The sequence below is a fragment of the Lottia gigantea genome (genome assembly GCF_000327385.1).
Source record: "Lottia gigantea unplaced genomic scaffold LOTGIsca_113, whole genome shotgun sequence".
NCBI classification, from domain to species: Eukaryota; Metazoa; Mollusca; class Gastropoda; family Lottiidae; genus Lottia; species Lottia gigantea.
Genome location: NW_008707077.1, coordinates 27716 through 45243, shown reverse-complemented (window position 1 = coordinate 45243; position 17528 = coordinate 27716). Strand labels below are relative to the sequence as shown.

The 17528-nt window shown below is 34.6% G+C and overlaps 2 protein-coding genes across 2 annotated transcripts; both read right to left on the bottom strand.

Annotated features, from left to right (window-relative positions):
- Positions 1-2419: 2419 nt before the first annotated feature.
- Positions 2420-8549, bottom strand: LOTGIDRAFT_171296 (hypothetical protein; the record flags this gene model as incomplete). The annotated part of the gene is made up of 3 exons (XM_009047493.1): positions 2420-3365; positions 4535-4579; positions 8476-8549. 3 exons carry the CDS (start codon positions 8547-8549, stop codon positions 2420-2422), a joined length of 1065 nt encoding a protein of 354 aa, XP_009045741.1.
- A 1487-nt stretch (positions 8550-10036) lies between these two features.
- On the bottom strand, positions 10037-13216 carry LOTGIDRAFT_224309 (hypothetical protein). Its single transcript, XM_009047492.1, has 2 exons — positions 13010-13216; positions 10037-12910 (listed from the first exon to the last, which is right to left on the bottom strand). The coding sequence occupies exons 1-2, from the start codon at positions 13128-13130 to the stop codon at positions 10968-10970; spliced, it is 2064 nt and encodes a 687-aa protein (XP_009045740.1). The 5' UTR covers positions 13131-13216; the 3' UTR covers positions 10037-10967.
- Between the last annotated feature and the right edge of the window lie 4312 nt (positions 13217-17528).

The window sequence follows — 17528 nt, the reverse complement described above, 5'->3', positions numbered from 1 at the left end:
AGTGAAGAAGGACAGTGTTAGACCTTACTGTAGTGGTTACGTACAAAGCTAATAAGTAATAAAACATTTGAAACGATACTAACAAAATACGAACGGAAGATAGGTCTAATTTTAATTAAACTGTTTGTGATAAAGCAAAATTTTGTATTTATGCTATGCTTTCTTGATGTGATGTTTTGCTTGTAGCTGAACTGTTTTCATCAAATCAATCAATCAAAACTGTGCCAATAAAAACATTTCCTGACACAAATAGAACATTAAAATCGATATGATTTAAAAATTATAAAATAATGGAGTTTCATTTTATCTTTTGAAAGAAGCTTGTAGGGAAAAATGAAGGGTGATTTTTGGCATGGTCATGCTCAATTATTAAAAGAAAACTGTATTGGTTTTTTTTCTCAGTTCTTACGTGTGATTAGCATTATATTTAGTATATAATTTCATGCTATAATGCTTCAAAGGCATTCTATATTTCTGTTTCCTTGATAAAAATAAACTTTGACTAGGCCTATATGTTATCTGAATTAACTAAATTTCAGACTGTAGCAGAAGGTTTCTTCATGATAGAAACGTTTTTTGTTCAAATTATCTTATTTTGTCCTCCGATTTGCGTCTGATTGAGTACATTGTGGTGTTTAGACGTTTAAGCAAATTTGAAATTATTAACTCTGTTATTTTATAATCTTTTCCCTTCAAAATTGGTAAACGATTACAGTTTATGATTCTTTAAAGATGAGTTTCCTTATTTTTTAGTGTTAAATTAAGCAAACTGTTTAATTGGTGTTTTCAATGAATTAGGCTCTATCATGCATTCTTAATCATATCATTATATTCTTATTGCATATAATTAAGAGTTTAACCAATCATAAATGTCCATGTATGTACTGTCTGGATAAACCTTTCTTGATCGACCACTCGTTGGAATTCTGCCGGTAATTATTCTAATTTGGCTAAGTATGAATTAATTATGGACAATTGTGAGACAAACTGGTATTTTTCCAAGTCATTAGAACACCTACTTTCTATTCATCTAAGTATTGTCATTTTCATTTTCATAAATGAAAATAAGGGAACCCATCTTTAAGTCTGTAAAATTTCGGAGCGAGCGAAATAATAGTAGAAAATTTGATAGAATTGAAATTTAATAAGTTATTACAGGTCGAGTCGATATCTTGAGTTTAGGCCTACATCAGCACATTTTTCTTAGCGAATTTATGGTTTAAAACTGAAATTTGGAGGGTAGCAATTAGATCTATAAGTGATCGAATAAAATGTCTAAGTTCGAATCAACATTGTATGATACATTTCTGTTATTTAAAGATTGGATTTTCACGAGTACGAGTGACATAAAGACATCCACGAGTTTGCCATTGGTTAACCTTTTTAACCGATCCGATATATCGCAAAAATGCGAAAAGTCTGGAAAGAATTGGGTATCGAGTTTAGTCTTTTTTTTCTGTGTTTTTGTTTCGTTCGGTTTTAATTATTTCTTCAACGTCGACAGAGGCAAACCTAGCTAGACGCTTCAGCGTTATTGACGTAAAATGCGCATGTGTTAAATGTCAGCCTTTGGCCCCGCCCATTGAATACCACCTGTTGCATACCATATTTATTCCACGGGAAATATTCCACTGGATACAAGAATATAATCTGTATCCGAACTAAACAAATGAAATTTTTTTTTGATTTAGAATGTATCACAGACATAGCACGTAAGAAAAAAAAACTAGATTAAAACAAATTTAAAATTTTTATTTTTCAGGTATAGGATAAACATACCTAAATCATCTGTATCTGTATATAATTTTGTTTACATTAAAACCAAAATCTTGCGCTACTTTTAGTTCAGAGATGCGTCGATTTCTCTTCCGGTGAAAGCACGTGGAAGATTCATTCTATTCACCAGGAGAAGTGTGGGATATACAGAATATATGCAAATAAAATACAAAGCTTCTGTGACGTATAATGTATTTAATTTGCCTTGGAGGTGTTGATATTCTGTAGAGTGAGTTGGTGTTAATTGCATTATTATCAACGGTTAGATCAATGGTTTTAAAACATTGGGTGGTGTTAATATTTTATTAAGTTCACTTCACCATTCAAAACCTTTAAACTACAGTTCACAATACAGTTCACTGAATTTATCTACAATATAGTTCAGTGTTTTAAAACTACAAGATAGTTCACCTGTTTATACTACAATGTAGTTTACATTGTTTAAATTACAATATATTTTACTGGTTTAAACTTAAAAATAAAAGCTATATAAAAATAAAAGGTATTAAATAGGAACTACTATTAATTAAACTGAGGTTGAGAACTACCTACAAATCAAAATCAATATAATATTTCGTTTAGCAACTTAACTTTTGTTTAATAGGCCTACATATGACGGGCCTAACACTTAGCCTATAGGCTACTACTCTGGTATCCATTTTGGTAATTCTTTTGGTCCATTTGGCTTTCCGTCGTTGAAGTCATATTTTTCTATCCCAACAAGCTGCCTGGCATCTTTTGATTTGGCTATTTCTGGAAGTTCCTCGATGGCGTACAAATCCTCTGGCAAACTAGGATCTTTTTTATGGATTCCTGCACTCAGACATGGCATATAAGTGAGCAACATATTTTCATATGCATACTTTTTAATCTGTAAATCTTCCTCACTCAACCACTGAGCCGGCATCATACAAGCGAATACAACAAACCGCCAACGATCTGAATTCGGACGACCAAAAGTTGCTTTAACGTTATCGTGAACGATTCTCGAATCCCATAAAATCATGGAACCTTTTGGTACTGGAATTTTCTTAATGACACACCCTTTAGATTTATACCATTCGATTTCGGAATTTGATAGTCTATAATGATCTTTTCCCTTACTTTTTTCACATGCTTGAGGATGGGTTGAAAATAATTCATCTGTGAATTTAACAGAACCTTCCATTACTCGAAGACACTGGTCAGTCAGGGACGTTTCTTCCAAATAAATACCGCTTTGAACAGCATGTAAACCTCGTCTACGACCATCTCGATCCACATGTAGCCAAATATACCCTGAATCAAAATCTCCAGTACCCTCTTCTGGTGGAGGCACCATTGAAATTTTATCAACACTGGAAACCAGTTTATCCGTTCCCCAAAGAGCTGCAAAAACTTGTTTTGCTTGCAGACGAATTTTCCATATTGTTTCAAGATGACCAACTCTTGGCAGACTCATTAAGGAAGATTTGTGGGTAAAATCTAAACCGTTTTGGTTGGCTGCCCAATCTTTTAACTCTGTAATATACTGGTCACATTGTTCAATGCTGAGGACATTCGGTACTACACAATATCCCCGTTCTTCTAATTCATTCCACATTTCATCCCTTAAATAGAAGAATATATCATTTGAATATTGATAGAGAGCTTAGAGGAGAAGCCTATATTCCAGCCTCTGATAGCTATTTGGACAGATGTCAACTGGTGTAGAGACAGAACTAATAAGCCCTGTTAAATGGGGACATTCCGCATCTCCACAGTTTTAAACCTATTTAGATACCTCGGATCTGCAAAACCCAGGTATATTTGGAAAGATGAATATCTTTGCGGGTCAGTCATACCATCCTTTCCATCGGCCATTTAAAACTGCATGCGCAGCCAAAAGTTCAATGATCACAGGGTCACGTGATTCTAACAAAACGGAGATGCACAACACGAATGTACAATAGTAGAGTAGTATTGTCTGGGGGGCAATGGTGAATTATGTTTAGTTGCAGTAATGGAATGGGTCGGTTGTCAGAATTTATTCAGGGGACAATCCCCACTCCCTTCGTCTTGCATCCCTGTAGCTTTGCGACTGAGCGGTTGCCAAAACCTAGAAATTTAAGTACTACAGAAGCCAATAATAAGACTAAGTGAACACCAACGTTTACGTGGTGAGTACTGACTTTTGCAGCATATACGTCTTGTCGACAGGTATGGTTTATATCCTAAACCCCTTAATGTAGGCACTTAAAAATATAGGCATACCATTGAAATTTTTGACCTCTTGGACTTTTATATCCAACCATAATAATTAATAATGTATAGCAAGTTCCACCCTAATCTATCTTTGAAAATCACGGTGACGTCATCAGCAAAATTCACCCCTGGCTGAATATTGAATTTAGAAACAATAATTTTCTTTCCGTTTCTGCTTGCGCTGAAAAGGGTAATTTCCTATCTTACTGCAGATAGGATCACAGTTTCTCGAACAACTTTCAATATTTAACCAATTGTGTGTGAATTACTATCAATTATCTCGTTCCCTTTGCTACAAATATTTTGTAGCGAGCTATTATAATTCAATGAAGCGGTATGACTATATAATATGAATATTTTTAATCTGAAGAAATAGAAAATAGTTTGCGAGGGGTTGGCCTTTAATAAATAAACTTACTGACAAATTTTCCACCACGGATTTTGTTTTTTGAGAATTTAGAATCATTGTTAAGAATTGATAATTTGATAAAATTGTTGACGTTCAGAAATATGTAGCAAAATTTAAACTGCTTACCTGTTGAAGTTAGTCATGTTTACAATGCTGTGAGTTGATTTCCAGCTACAAATAAGACATACATGTATAGTCAAATGGAGTCTAATGGGCTTGACGGACATCAGTGACGCTCTGGTGCATTTGTTTGGTTTGGCGAAATCACTGAAGTATAGGACTGGCCTCTCCTTTCTGCAACAATGTCAATTGTTTGGCTCAACCCGACAATGTTACCAAAGTTTTGTATTGATTATTTTGTACATTTAGGCCCAAGTTTTAAGCATTATCGATGCACTAGCTGAGTTACTGATTTCAATGCGTTGTTGAAGTCAGTGCATAATAATTGGCGTCGGTTCATGCTTTTTCATCCGTCACTCAGGGCGAGATGCATTTTCTCATAGTTGTCGTTCCATGCAGTCCCTTTCCGTGTAATGTGATTGCAACGGACGACAACTATATGACTCTGTATAAGATTGTGTGCACTTCCGCCAATGAAGGATTAATTAACGGTGTGACGGATAAAGAGGTCCTGGAATGACACCAATGACGGACTAAATTCATTTACGGAGTGACGGATGAACCCTGGATTGACGGGCTTTATTTTACGATGTGTCCGTGTTCCTCATCTTGTAACACGAGGAACAACTGTCTGTATTCCAGCCTCTGATAGCTATTTGGACAAATGTCAACTGGTGTAGAAACAGAAAAATAAGCCCTGTTACTTGCGCAAGTTTTAACCCTATTTCGATACCTCCGATCTGCAAAACCCAGATATCTATGGCAAGATGAATATTTTTGTAGTTTAGTCATACCATCATTTGCTTCCTATATTCCAGTATGTCAAGTTTACGTTTCCATCAAAGTTTTCTTTTACGAAACTGATTTAGATCGGCCGTTTGCGCAGCCAAAAGTTCGAAGGTCACAAAGTCACTTAACTAAAGATACTAACAAAACGAAAGTTACGGTGATGCCCAACACTAATTTAGGTTACAATCATTGTAAAGGTAATTTGATATTATGTTACAAAAAACGCATCTTCAGTCAAAATGTCCATTAGAGACTAATAGAGGCAGATGTTTCGAATTACTTGTAAGGTAACCTCGAGATAGGCTTAGAGCTGGACGATATGACGATATTATCGAAAAAACCGGACTATACGATACATGGCATTTTTCCTATACCGGTATACCGTTGCGATATTATCGTGGCGATATTTTCGCGATATTAAGTCATAAAAAGATATATCATAAGATTTTGGCACTGAGCTCATATAAAGGTTAACCAACCTCATCAATATATTCTTAAATTTAGTCGGTAATTTATGCTGATCATGGGGATTATATTTTATAAAATGTACCAAAATGAATGTTTAGAAACCGCTTATAAAATATGTAAAATGGTTCCATTAAGGCTTGCAATCAGACTACTACTTTCTATGACCCTTGATAGTTACATTTAGATTGATTGTTCACTTAAGCCTATAGCCATAAAGTACATTTAATGCATAACAACGGAAATGCAAAATTAAATACTATACCTTTGGTTTCGAAAGAAGAAAGTATAACTATGTCAGATTTAGAATGTGTTTTAGGTCTTGAGCCTCATGAACCAAATACTTTTAAGCAGAGTTTATTTCCGGAAATTTTCTACATCACGATAAGTTCAAATAGAATTGTCTATATCTAATATACAGTCAAGTAACCTAATTTCGGGCTAACTTATTTTTCGTGCATCTCCGGAAATAATAAATAATTTACATCTGTGACCTCCGCATTTGCTTGTTTCAGTAAACATGGGTTTTCTCTACAATATCAGCTAGTAGAATGAATCCAGTAGTTTCAAGAAGGTAAAATTTATTAATGTAAACTTTGACATAAACAAAATGGCCGATTTCAGTTATACCAAATATCACAATTTTTTATCGCCCCAATTTCCTTATTATCTGAAGCTGTAATCGGAATTCCAACTGTCCAATGACTTTTAGCAATCACCCCTACGTTTTACTTATCTAATTTTGTCAGTCAATATATTTTTTGAAATAATTTATCTTTGAAGAAATTTTCATTAATTATAATGAAATATTACTAAAGAAAATACTAAGAAAAGTTAATTATACTACTGGTTATCCATACGTGTTTTTCTCGACTTATTCATAGATCGTACATTGTACACGAAAATAGGTGACGCATTTTGCTGCCGTTGTCGAGTTGGTTACTCATGAAATTTGGGTCAAAGTGAGCGATTCATAAAGATAATCGAAACAAACCAATTTTAATTATTTTATAGCATATCTGAGTAAACATCTAAGACAAAAAAATATAAAGAATATAGGTTACATCGCTCTACTAATTACTTATTTTACCGAGGTAATCTGGTAGATTCAGCTTTAAAGAATCTGTCGAGGGTTTCCGAGATAGTTTCAGCTTCAACGAAATTGCCGAAGGTTTCCGAATGCTGTTTGTACCCGCGGTAGATTTTAGCCTTATGCGGAGGACCCACAAACGGTTTTGTTCGGCGATTTGTGTTTCACCGACAGGCAGCTAGTGGACACACGAGGAGATATTGGATGAAAACATTCTGTTTTGCCGATGATAAAACTGGTTTGATATTATACATCCAGACGACAAAGCGATAATCTTTTGGGCCTACACGACTCGTCATGCATGATTGTTCTGAATGTATTTCAATAATATACGGCCTATATGGTGTCACCATATGATGATATGGCTTAGATCACGCATCATTGTAATGGGCGTTTAAGAGTACAAATGACTCGACCAGAGTTGATTACATTACGTGTGTATGCAAACTCAAACTCAGAAAACGGATCAGAGCTAATCATATCGAAAATCCTGTTTTCAAATCCAAAAGTCCGCTTATGTCTTCTCGAACTCAAAAAGTAAACGCAACGGATGGCTGAGTGGTGAGCGATTTTTAACGTGTGCAGACGCCCAGACAGCTACGGACAGAGCCAATTACAAAGGTGTCAAACTGGGGAATCAAAGTTAAGACATCATTACTGCTATAGACTTTGTCACATATAATCAGCTATGTTCCGTTTATTATCGAGTTTGCGTACACATGTAATCGCAACCTTGGTGTGCATTACATGTATACACGTGTTGGTACCAGAATTACACTGTGTCTCCTTTAAATATGCACACGGCACAAACAAATCACCAGACCACAACTAATTCTTTTTGTTTATCTCCCGTTCCGCTGGTGACAGTGTACCTCCTCCATATCCCATGATGTCAAAGCTCTTTTAAAATGTATCTACAAAATAATATTGAATGTTGTGGGGAAGGGTATTTTCAATTCTTGTCTCACTTGAAGTATTTCACGACCTTTTAAAGACAGAGAAAAAAGCAGACAGGTTTAACTGGAATTTTATAAAATTAAATAAAATATTGTAAAAAATATGACTGTACTGTAAATGGGTACTCTTTGAAAATGTGTAAAAATTAAATAGTATAAATATGAGATTCAAGATCTTTGAGCGAAAACCACAGCACTTTATCTTCAAATAGAGGGTCAGATGTGAGTTCACTGATTTGTAAGTAAGTTTGTTCTTGTGGTGTAGCAAAATAAAAACACCATGATTCAATGAAATCACAATTTCTGTCCACATAATCATTTAAATGTAGATCTCCTTTTGAGACTCGTGTGGTTTTTTTCCCCCATTCCTCTTCCGCTTTCCTATTAGATTTAACACATAAAAACCAAAGAATATAAAAATCCTCTACAGTTAAAATTGAGGTGGCTTTGATTTTTACAAATTATTGCACAATGTTTAATGAAAAAAATAACTGATCTGGGAAGATGGATGAATCCAAATAGCACCTGAAGGAAAGACACTTGGTGTGATGTGCCTATAGCAATAAAAGGATGAACAAATTCATGACTGTTGGTCAATTCATGCACATGGCATTTGTCTTAAATATCATGTAATGCACCACACTCACCAGTCATCAACTATGGAATTTGCATCACAAATATAAGATATCACAGATTCATTAGAGGACAATACAGTCCTCATGGAGGTTTTAGATATGCCAAAAACGGGAATGTAATTTCATATCACATTTTCAAATAAATTGCACATAATGACACAATGTCTTGCATCACATTTAGAGAAATATCACAGGGACTTGGACCCATTACAACTATGATGCTATCTGACACATGTATCGATACACAGCACAATTGTCAGGAGAATCACAGTTTGCCATAAAATACTGAAATAACTGGAAACATTCACATTATCCTATCTAGATTTTTTATTTGTCTAAAACATCTAAGAAAGCCCATTATATTACAGTGAGAAGAGGGCATTATATAATGAAACTTTGTATATATTTAAAATTCACATACACAACACAAATACATAAGCACTTTCTACAAATTTTACCTGTACTCTCAGACAGCTGCAGTAAAACAAACTACATTTACACTTCCCAAAAATGCCACTTATACACTGTATTTCGCTATTTTTGAAATTTCATGCACGAAAATTTTGTAGAAAATTTCCAATCATTTCCTAAAAATTATCTGACTAAACACAATTTTGAAAAAGAAATGTGCAAAATCACGACTCTTATATAAGCATAGCAAAACCCTTTGATTTCTTAAATGTGTAAGAGAACACAATAGAAATTATTCACATAAAAGGGACACGATTAAAAACCAAATATTCCCAAAATTTGATTTCCTTATCACTTTTAAGCACATAAATAAATTAAATTTCCAATTTAATACCATTTTCACAGAATATATACTTATAAAGTGTGTGTTTCACATTTCTTTTCAGAACACATTTTATACACCAATTCCAAATGTCTGCAAATATTAGAATTTTTCACTCCTAAATGTTTTTCCATGAAAAAACACCAACAATAGAAAATGATTGTTCCTATTGACACAAACAGAGCTTCTGGTGAAGCAGCACATACTATAATTAGTTCTTATTTTTACCACAAACACAGTTTATAAATTTAACATCATCACATACGCAGTTCAATATCTGTCACTATTTCACTTCACAACATCTCCAAGGTAAATATCTTTATTGGTACTGGTATTATCATCATTAGCTATTTTGTTCTCAGCTGAAATGAATATTCTGAACATACCGTGAAGATGTGTACTTAAGCCAACAAAGGTTTTACAAACATGGTATAAAAACGAGAATGTAAGATATCTTATGTCCTCATGACAAATCAGAAAGTGATAAGATTTTAACACTTTTACAACAATCAACAGTACATGATTTAAAATAACATTTCTTTTTATAGAAAATCTTCTAGTTTACTCCACTGGGAACCCCAAAACACATATTCTTATCATTCATAATCTTAGTAGGATTTAGTTTGCCAAAAATTAAACAACAAACTTTGTAAATATCAAAGTGATAACAATATTCAAATAGACTGCAAAAATTATTATAGGAGGGGCTTAGAAATAAATTGAGAGCGTTCATAACTGATTAATTTCCTAGTATAATATATCTTTTTTTGCTTTCCTTGTATATACTAGTAGGTTTTTGTTGTGTACAGAATGTGGCTTGAATATCTAGATCATGGTTGTGGATTCAGTTAAATTTGTCCAGTCAAAATCTTGTTTCATTTAGTTTTCAATGTCCTCAATTCAGATTTTTGTGTCAATTTTTAATAAAACAAGACCTTTAATCATTCAACTGGATAAAATGCCAATCACAACCCTGATCTAGATTTCATGGCAAGTCATAGATCAACAAAATATATATACTGCATAATAAAAGCAAATAAAAGGTGCAAAACAAAACAGATTTGGTATTGACTATGAACAATGTTGAAAAAGTTATACAAAACGAGTTTAGAAAACAAATCATGAATTTTAGGACTTGATAAGTCTAGGAAAAGACAGGGGTTTCAACAAATGTAAATACATGTAAAAATATTTGAAATGAAAAATTAAGAAATAACTATTCAAATTTGAACCAAGAAGATACATTATATATATCCGTTTATCAACTAACAGCAAAAGTATTGACAAGAGCTTAATACGATTGTTCTAAATTATGCATACTACAATGTAAAAGTTCAGACAATTTGCAAAATGAAAGAAATTTGATCTATTTTAAATCTATTTTCAGCACAATTGATACAAATTGTAAAATAATTATAGCAATACAATAACCTTCAATTGAGGATTTTTAAAAAACTGCAGAAATATAAAAAGAATAGTCTGCCTCATCAATTATTTAAACTTAATTTACTTTTGTTTTCTTCTAGTCAGAAATTTAAAAAAAAACTGTTGGTTCTAGCAAATCTGCGAGATATTTGGTTCGTATTGACATGTGTGGTGACAATAAGTCCACAGAAAAAAGAAAGAAAAATAAAAGGTGTATAAAAACTGATAAAATGAAAGTACATTTGATGAAAACCCTGTGAAAATGACAAAATCCCAGCTTGATGTTTTAAGATGCACCTAAAACAACAACAACAACTAAATAGTCATCTTTAAACATTTCATAATCTGGTGGCAGATTAGGTGAACGTTTTAACAGAAAGTTGTAGCCAAACTGACAGGGTGGAAATGCATGAAGGACACCCACATTATTTTTGTCTTGTGAAGGATTAGGGGGAAGGGAGATAACTCCTGCAGCCACTTTCTGTTTCAGATACTGCATCAAATTACGCAAAGGTCTTTGTTGAATTGATCCATTTGAATCATCATAGTTTTGTAAAGTACTAGGCAGAGCCAATAATATACAATGACCATGAGGTCCAGATTGGGCAATGCGTCTTGACACGTCATCAAGTTTAGGTTGATCTAATCGCAATCTTTGAGTTATTTTAAGGACAGGAGATTCTGTGGTAGTGGGATCTCGCATCAAATTGTCAACAACTGTTACATCACCACCCAGAACATGCATTCTGGCAGCAAAGGCACTACTTTTCAATATTAGTGCACCATTCCATGCAACTGGAAGGTTGTGAATAACATCATCAAGAGTGTCATAATTTCTACCCATATCCTTGGTAATTCCAGAATCAGACATGTGATCTCTTCCAATTGGACGATCAAATTCACCTGATCTTCTACCATCCTCACGCTCAACATGGAATTCACGTCTTTCTGGAGTTCTACGTCCAGTTCCATTACCAAAATCTGGAGAGCGTGGGCGTCTATTCCGGTCTTCACTATATCTGTCCCATTCTGGCTTACGCCCATGTTCTATTGGTCTTGGATGGTTGGCATCTGGTCCTGCACTCCAATCTGGTCGACGATCATCAGGACCTTTCCATGGCACCTTTTCAGGTCTGAATCCACCATCATGAGGTGGAAACGTTTCTGGTTGTGGAACAGGTGGTAATCCAATATGGGTCACATCAGCAAAGTCCACCCTAAGTCGCTTTGTCTGACCAGCCAACTGGGCACCCCTCATTTCTTGGCAAGCAGCTGAGGCTGCATCAATACTGTCATATAAAACATAGGCATAGGATTTGCCACTAGGCCATTCAATTTTATTGATCACACCAAATCTATCAAACTCACGTTCCAAAGTGTCATAGTTGATATGAGTACCAAGTCCACCAACCCACAAGCATGTTGTAGGAGTCACTTTACCATAACCAATCTTGCACTGAAATCTACCAATATATTTGCCTGACATTTCAACCTTAGCTTTATGTGCGGCATCTAAAATCATAAACTTAATAAAAGCATAAGCATTGCCCTGTCCTCTTTGTGGTCTTTTAATATCAATATCTTCAACAACACCAAACTTTTCGAATATATGTTTCAAATCAGGATCCGAGATGTTGACATCTAAATTTCCAACAAATAATGTTCGAGTAGCCTTGGTGTCAAACTCGGGATCTACATGGTCTAAATGATGAGGAAACTTTTCATTGGGAGCCCGTCTGGGCACTTCACCTGGGGATAAATGCTTAGGGACTACTTGTTCTCTAGGTTGATATTCACGCATAGGGGGTCCTCTAGGAGGGCCTTGTCTAAAATGAGGTGGCGGACTTCCCCTACCACCTGGTTTATAAAAATCTCGCTGAAATTCAGGACTAGTACTCCGTCGCCGGTAATATTTAATGACAGGTTCCACTCGCACTTGTCTTTCAAATATGATCAATTTTCCCTTAGCATGTCTTGCATTTCTTGCATCTTCAGGGTAACGAAAATTCACATATGCAACACGCTGATCACCAGAAATAGTAACTTTCACATTCATTTCTCCAAATTTAGTAAATTCTCTGATCAATGCCTCTTTTAGCACTGGATCTGGGATTTTACTTGGGATACAACTGACGCATAGTGACCTATATTCAGGTGCCGGTTTGGGGTCAGATCTGACAGGGGGCATGGCACTTGGAGGACTGTAGCCACCATCAAAACTACGATCATCTCTGTACTGTTTCCTGGGTGGAGGGAGATCGAGGTCATGGTCATAATCCCGATATGGCTTCCCCTCCCTACTTGAACTTCCACCAAATTTACTACCACTGCGACCGTCACGCCGATCAAAATCAGGGCTCAGCCGATCTCGCATTACCTCATCCTGATACACAGACCGAGATCTCTTCGTCCGTGGTGGACTTTCGCGGTCTTGTTGTCTTTTCATCATTTGGAAATGTGTATGAATCTCACAAAATTACAATCTAATTATTCACAAACAAGTCACAAGGCGGCCATCTTCTTTCCGGAATGGCGAGGTCTCGCGAGAGGCTCCAGACTATATTTTCGAGAGAGTGTCACCTTGTTGCGAATTGGAATTTATTTGTTTAAAAATGCATACCGCCGAAATGCATGCAGCAAATATGCTGCAAAAGAGTATTTCTAAAGGTTTTAAAAACGTAAACGATGCAGTCTCTTTTTTGACGCGTAAGTTTATGCCAATTAACATATTTTGCATACTTTATCTCGTAGGAATACAAACTTCAATGTGCGTGTTTTCTCGATCATTAGGACGCTCAAAATGTAGTCTACATTATCACGCCGTTGTAAAGAATGCGAAACCACGAATGTAGAACTATACATGTATATCTGTTATAATCACTGATCTATATAAATATTGATTATAAGTAATGAGCATTATTTTAACAGTGAACATATTTTGTTGTTGTAAATAATGATTATCATATATTATTTATAGAGTGAGTGAAAATAAATAAGTATTTTTCTTAAGTCAGAGTTCTGTGATTAGTTTTGTACTGTCTTAGAATTAGCATAACATTTAAGTTCTCGAAATGGTCAATATGAGTATATATATATTCATCAGTTAGCTTACCTGGTGTCATAAAGTTACAACACAATTCCTGTAAAATTGGAAACTTCATAAAACTTGATATTAAGCTTTTATCAATGGTTAATTGCATATTTATGGATAATTACTAAGTTTTTTGGATTTATCGTATTATATAAGGATCCTGTTATGTTATTTATGACACCAGGTATATCTACTGGCTCGCCAAGTTTAAAATTCTTAAATTTTATGTTAATTCTAAGACGTAGTATCACTTTAATTGGCCTGTCATCAGGGCTCATATTGATTGACAATAATAAAAGGCTTAAAATGTATGGTGTGACAATGTGGTTAAGCAATGCTACAATAGGACAGCAACAGGCATGTAATCAGCGATGCAGGTCGTAGGTGTTGAGAATATGAACACTAGTTTGATAAAGACTATAGCTATAAATAGAATATTGATATAGACTATAGATTGCATGCATGGTCACTATTAGTATTATAAAGTTTGCAGTCATCCTTGCTAGTCATGTAACATGTGCTTGATGTCTTATATGTAAATCTTATTAATGCAATAGCTGTTTTCATTCCATCCTGATGAGCGAATGCCAGTCGGCCTCTGGTGATTCGACATGGTGTCAGAAGTGAACTTTCTAATTTTATAAAAGAAAGGAGAAGCTGGAGCTAGAAGTTGACCATTATTAGATTGCGTCATATCATCGTTCTTGGAACATTAAATTAGTTCAAAAAGGATTTTATATTGTGGATAGAACATTCAATTGGTTCATAGTGCTTATAAAATATAGAGGATGGCAAAGCTGAAGCAACCGGAGAAATTCCATTTTGATAAACCTGGTGAATCAAAATGAAGATGAAACAGTGGAATCGTATATCAGGAGATTATATGAAGCTAGTGAACATTGTGATTTTGAAGATTCCATTGATAGAAGAATTTTAGATAGACTTGTAGTCGGATTGAAAGATAAATCAGTGTCACTTAAATTACAAATGGAACCAAATGATTTAACATTAGCTAGAGCCATAGAAATTGCTAGAAACACCGAACTTGTGAAAACGCAGAATAAATCGCCAATAAATACAGAAGATATTGAAGATCAGGCTATAGATGCAATAAAGCGTGACAGTAGAAGACCATATAAGGCATGGAGACCAGGTTCACAGTCAAGATCAAATAAACCTAGACATGTGTTCAACAAGGGAATATCCAACTCATATCATCAATCAGTGAGTAATAATCATGGACAATATCAACATCAAAGGACATTTAATCATAAACAATGTTCAGCATGTAACAGAAATCATGGTTCAACTGGCAACTGTCCAGCTGTTTCTTGGAACTCTAAATGAGATAAATAATTGTTCAGATGGTAGAGTTCCTGCATGGCATGTAGAGTTACCAATATTGAGGAGAACTGTTAATTTTAAAATTGATTCAGGTGCTGATACCTCAGTGATGAGTGAAAAATCTTACAATCAGTTGAATCCTAAACCTAAACTTAAACAAAGTAACATAGTTCTTAGTAGTCCTGGTGGAGAAATATTTTGCTTAGGATATTTTATAGTGGAAACTAATTATAAAAATGAAAGATTTACTTTTCCAGTTTATGTTATTAAAGGACAAACTTCTTATAATTTATTAAGTCGAACTGTAGCTGTACAAATGGGATTAATTAAGAGAATTGAAACTGTTAATGATGATGTTTTTGGACCTGTTGGATTACTTAAATGTGAGCCAGTTCATATAACTTTAAAAGATGATGCTGTACCCTATGCAGTTTATACAGCAAGACGTATTGCTATACCGTTACAGGAGAAAACTAAAGCTGAAATCACGAGATTAGTAGATAGTGATATTATTGAACCTGTTACAGAACCGTCAGATTGATGTGCTCCAATAACACCTGTTTTAAAACCGTCGGGTCAAGTAAGACTATGTGTAGATCTCAGACAATTAAATAAAACTGTCAAACGTGAGAGATATGTTTTACCTACGTTTCAAGATATTTTACATAAACTTAGTGGTGCTCGTTATATTTCAAGATTAGATGCTTCCGGTGGATTTCATCAAGTACCCTTGGATGAAGAAAGTCGCAAGTTGACAACATTCATAACACCTAGTGGACGCTATAGATTTAGAAGGCTTCCATTCGGAATTTCAAGTGCTCCGGAAATCTTTATGAGAATTATGAACAATCTTTTAGTTGATTTAAATGGCGTTGATATATTTATTGTTGGTGCTACAATGGAAGAACATGATAAGAATTTAGATGCTGCTTTACAGAGAATTAAACAAAGTGGATTAAAACTCAATAGAGAGAAATGTGTATTTCGCCAAACAGAGATAAACATTCTTGGACACAAAATTACACCAGAAGGTATCATTCCACACCCAGACAAAGCATCTGCAATAAATAATCTTCAGAAACCTAATAATGTAGCTGAATTACGTAGAATAATTGGTATGATAAATTATTTAGGATGTTATATTCCAAATTTGTCAAATACTATGCAACCTTTAAATGATTTGCTGAGAAAAGATATCTGTTGGACATGGGATAAAGCTCAAGACGAAGCATTTTCAAGGATCAAGAATCTGATAACCTCTTGTCCTGTTTTAGCTGTATTTGATATCAAGAAACCGACAATGGTCAGTGCTGATGCCAGTCAATATGGTATAGGTGGTGTGATTATGCAACAACATAATGATATCTGGAAACCTGTTGCATTCTGTTCTAGAACTTTAACTGATGCTGAAATTGAGAAAGAGTGTTTGTCATTGGTGTGGGCTAGTGAAAAATTTGATAAATATTTATGGGGTCTTAATTCATATAGACTAGTAACTGATCATAAACCCCTCATTCCTTTAATAAATAGAAAAGACATTGATCAAGTCCCAGTTCGCTGTCAAAGAATGCTGATGCGTTTAATGAGATATAATCCAAGTGCTGAATATTCTCCAGGAAAAACAATGATAGTAAGTGATACGCTATCAAGAAGTCCTCAGTTAGATAATAGTTCTAATGAGTTGGAAGAAGATGTTCGAGTTTATATTAGTCCAATAGTTAGTTCATGGCCAGCGTCTGATAAACAATTAAACAATATACGCAAAGCAACTTTAAATGATGAAATTTTACAAAGAGTATTACAAAACGTTCGAAATGGTTGGCCAGACTTTAAACGAGACGTTAATCCGAAAATTCTTGATTATTTTTCTGTTCGTGAAAGATTGTGTGAAATAGATGGATTATTAATTTATTGTAGTAGAATAGTCATACCTAAGTCGATGCGTCAAGAAATGATTAATATAATTCATGATGGTCATTTAGGAATTACTAAGTGCAGAGAGAGAATCAACATGAGTATTTGGTGGCCAGGAATTTTGAAAGAAATGGAACAAAAAGTACAGTCTTGTGAATTTTGCCAGAACAGTAGATCAACTCAACGAAAAGAACCATTGTTTGCCAACAAGCATGCCTGAACGTCCTTGGCAACATTTGGGTGCAGATTTACTAACTTTTAAAAGTAAACAATATATGGTAATAGTTGACTATTTCTCAAGATACATTGAAATAATTTATATGAGTTCAACAACAAGTGCAAATACAATTCATAAGTTTAAAGACTGTTTTGCTAGATTTGGAATACCAGAATTGTTGACCACTGACAACGGTCCACAGTTCAGTTCTGCTGAGTTTAATAGATTTTGTAATGATTATGGTATAAACCATGTCACAACCAGTCCTTACTTCGCCTCAG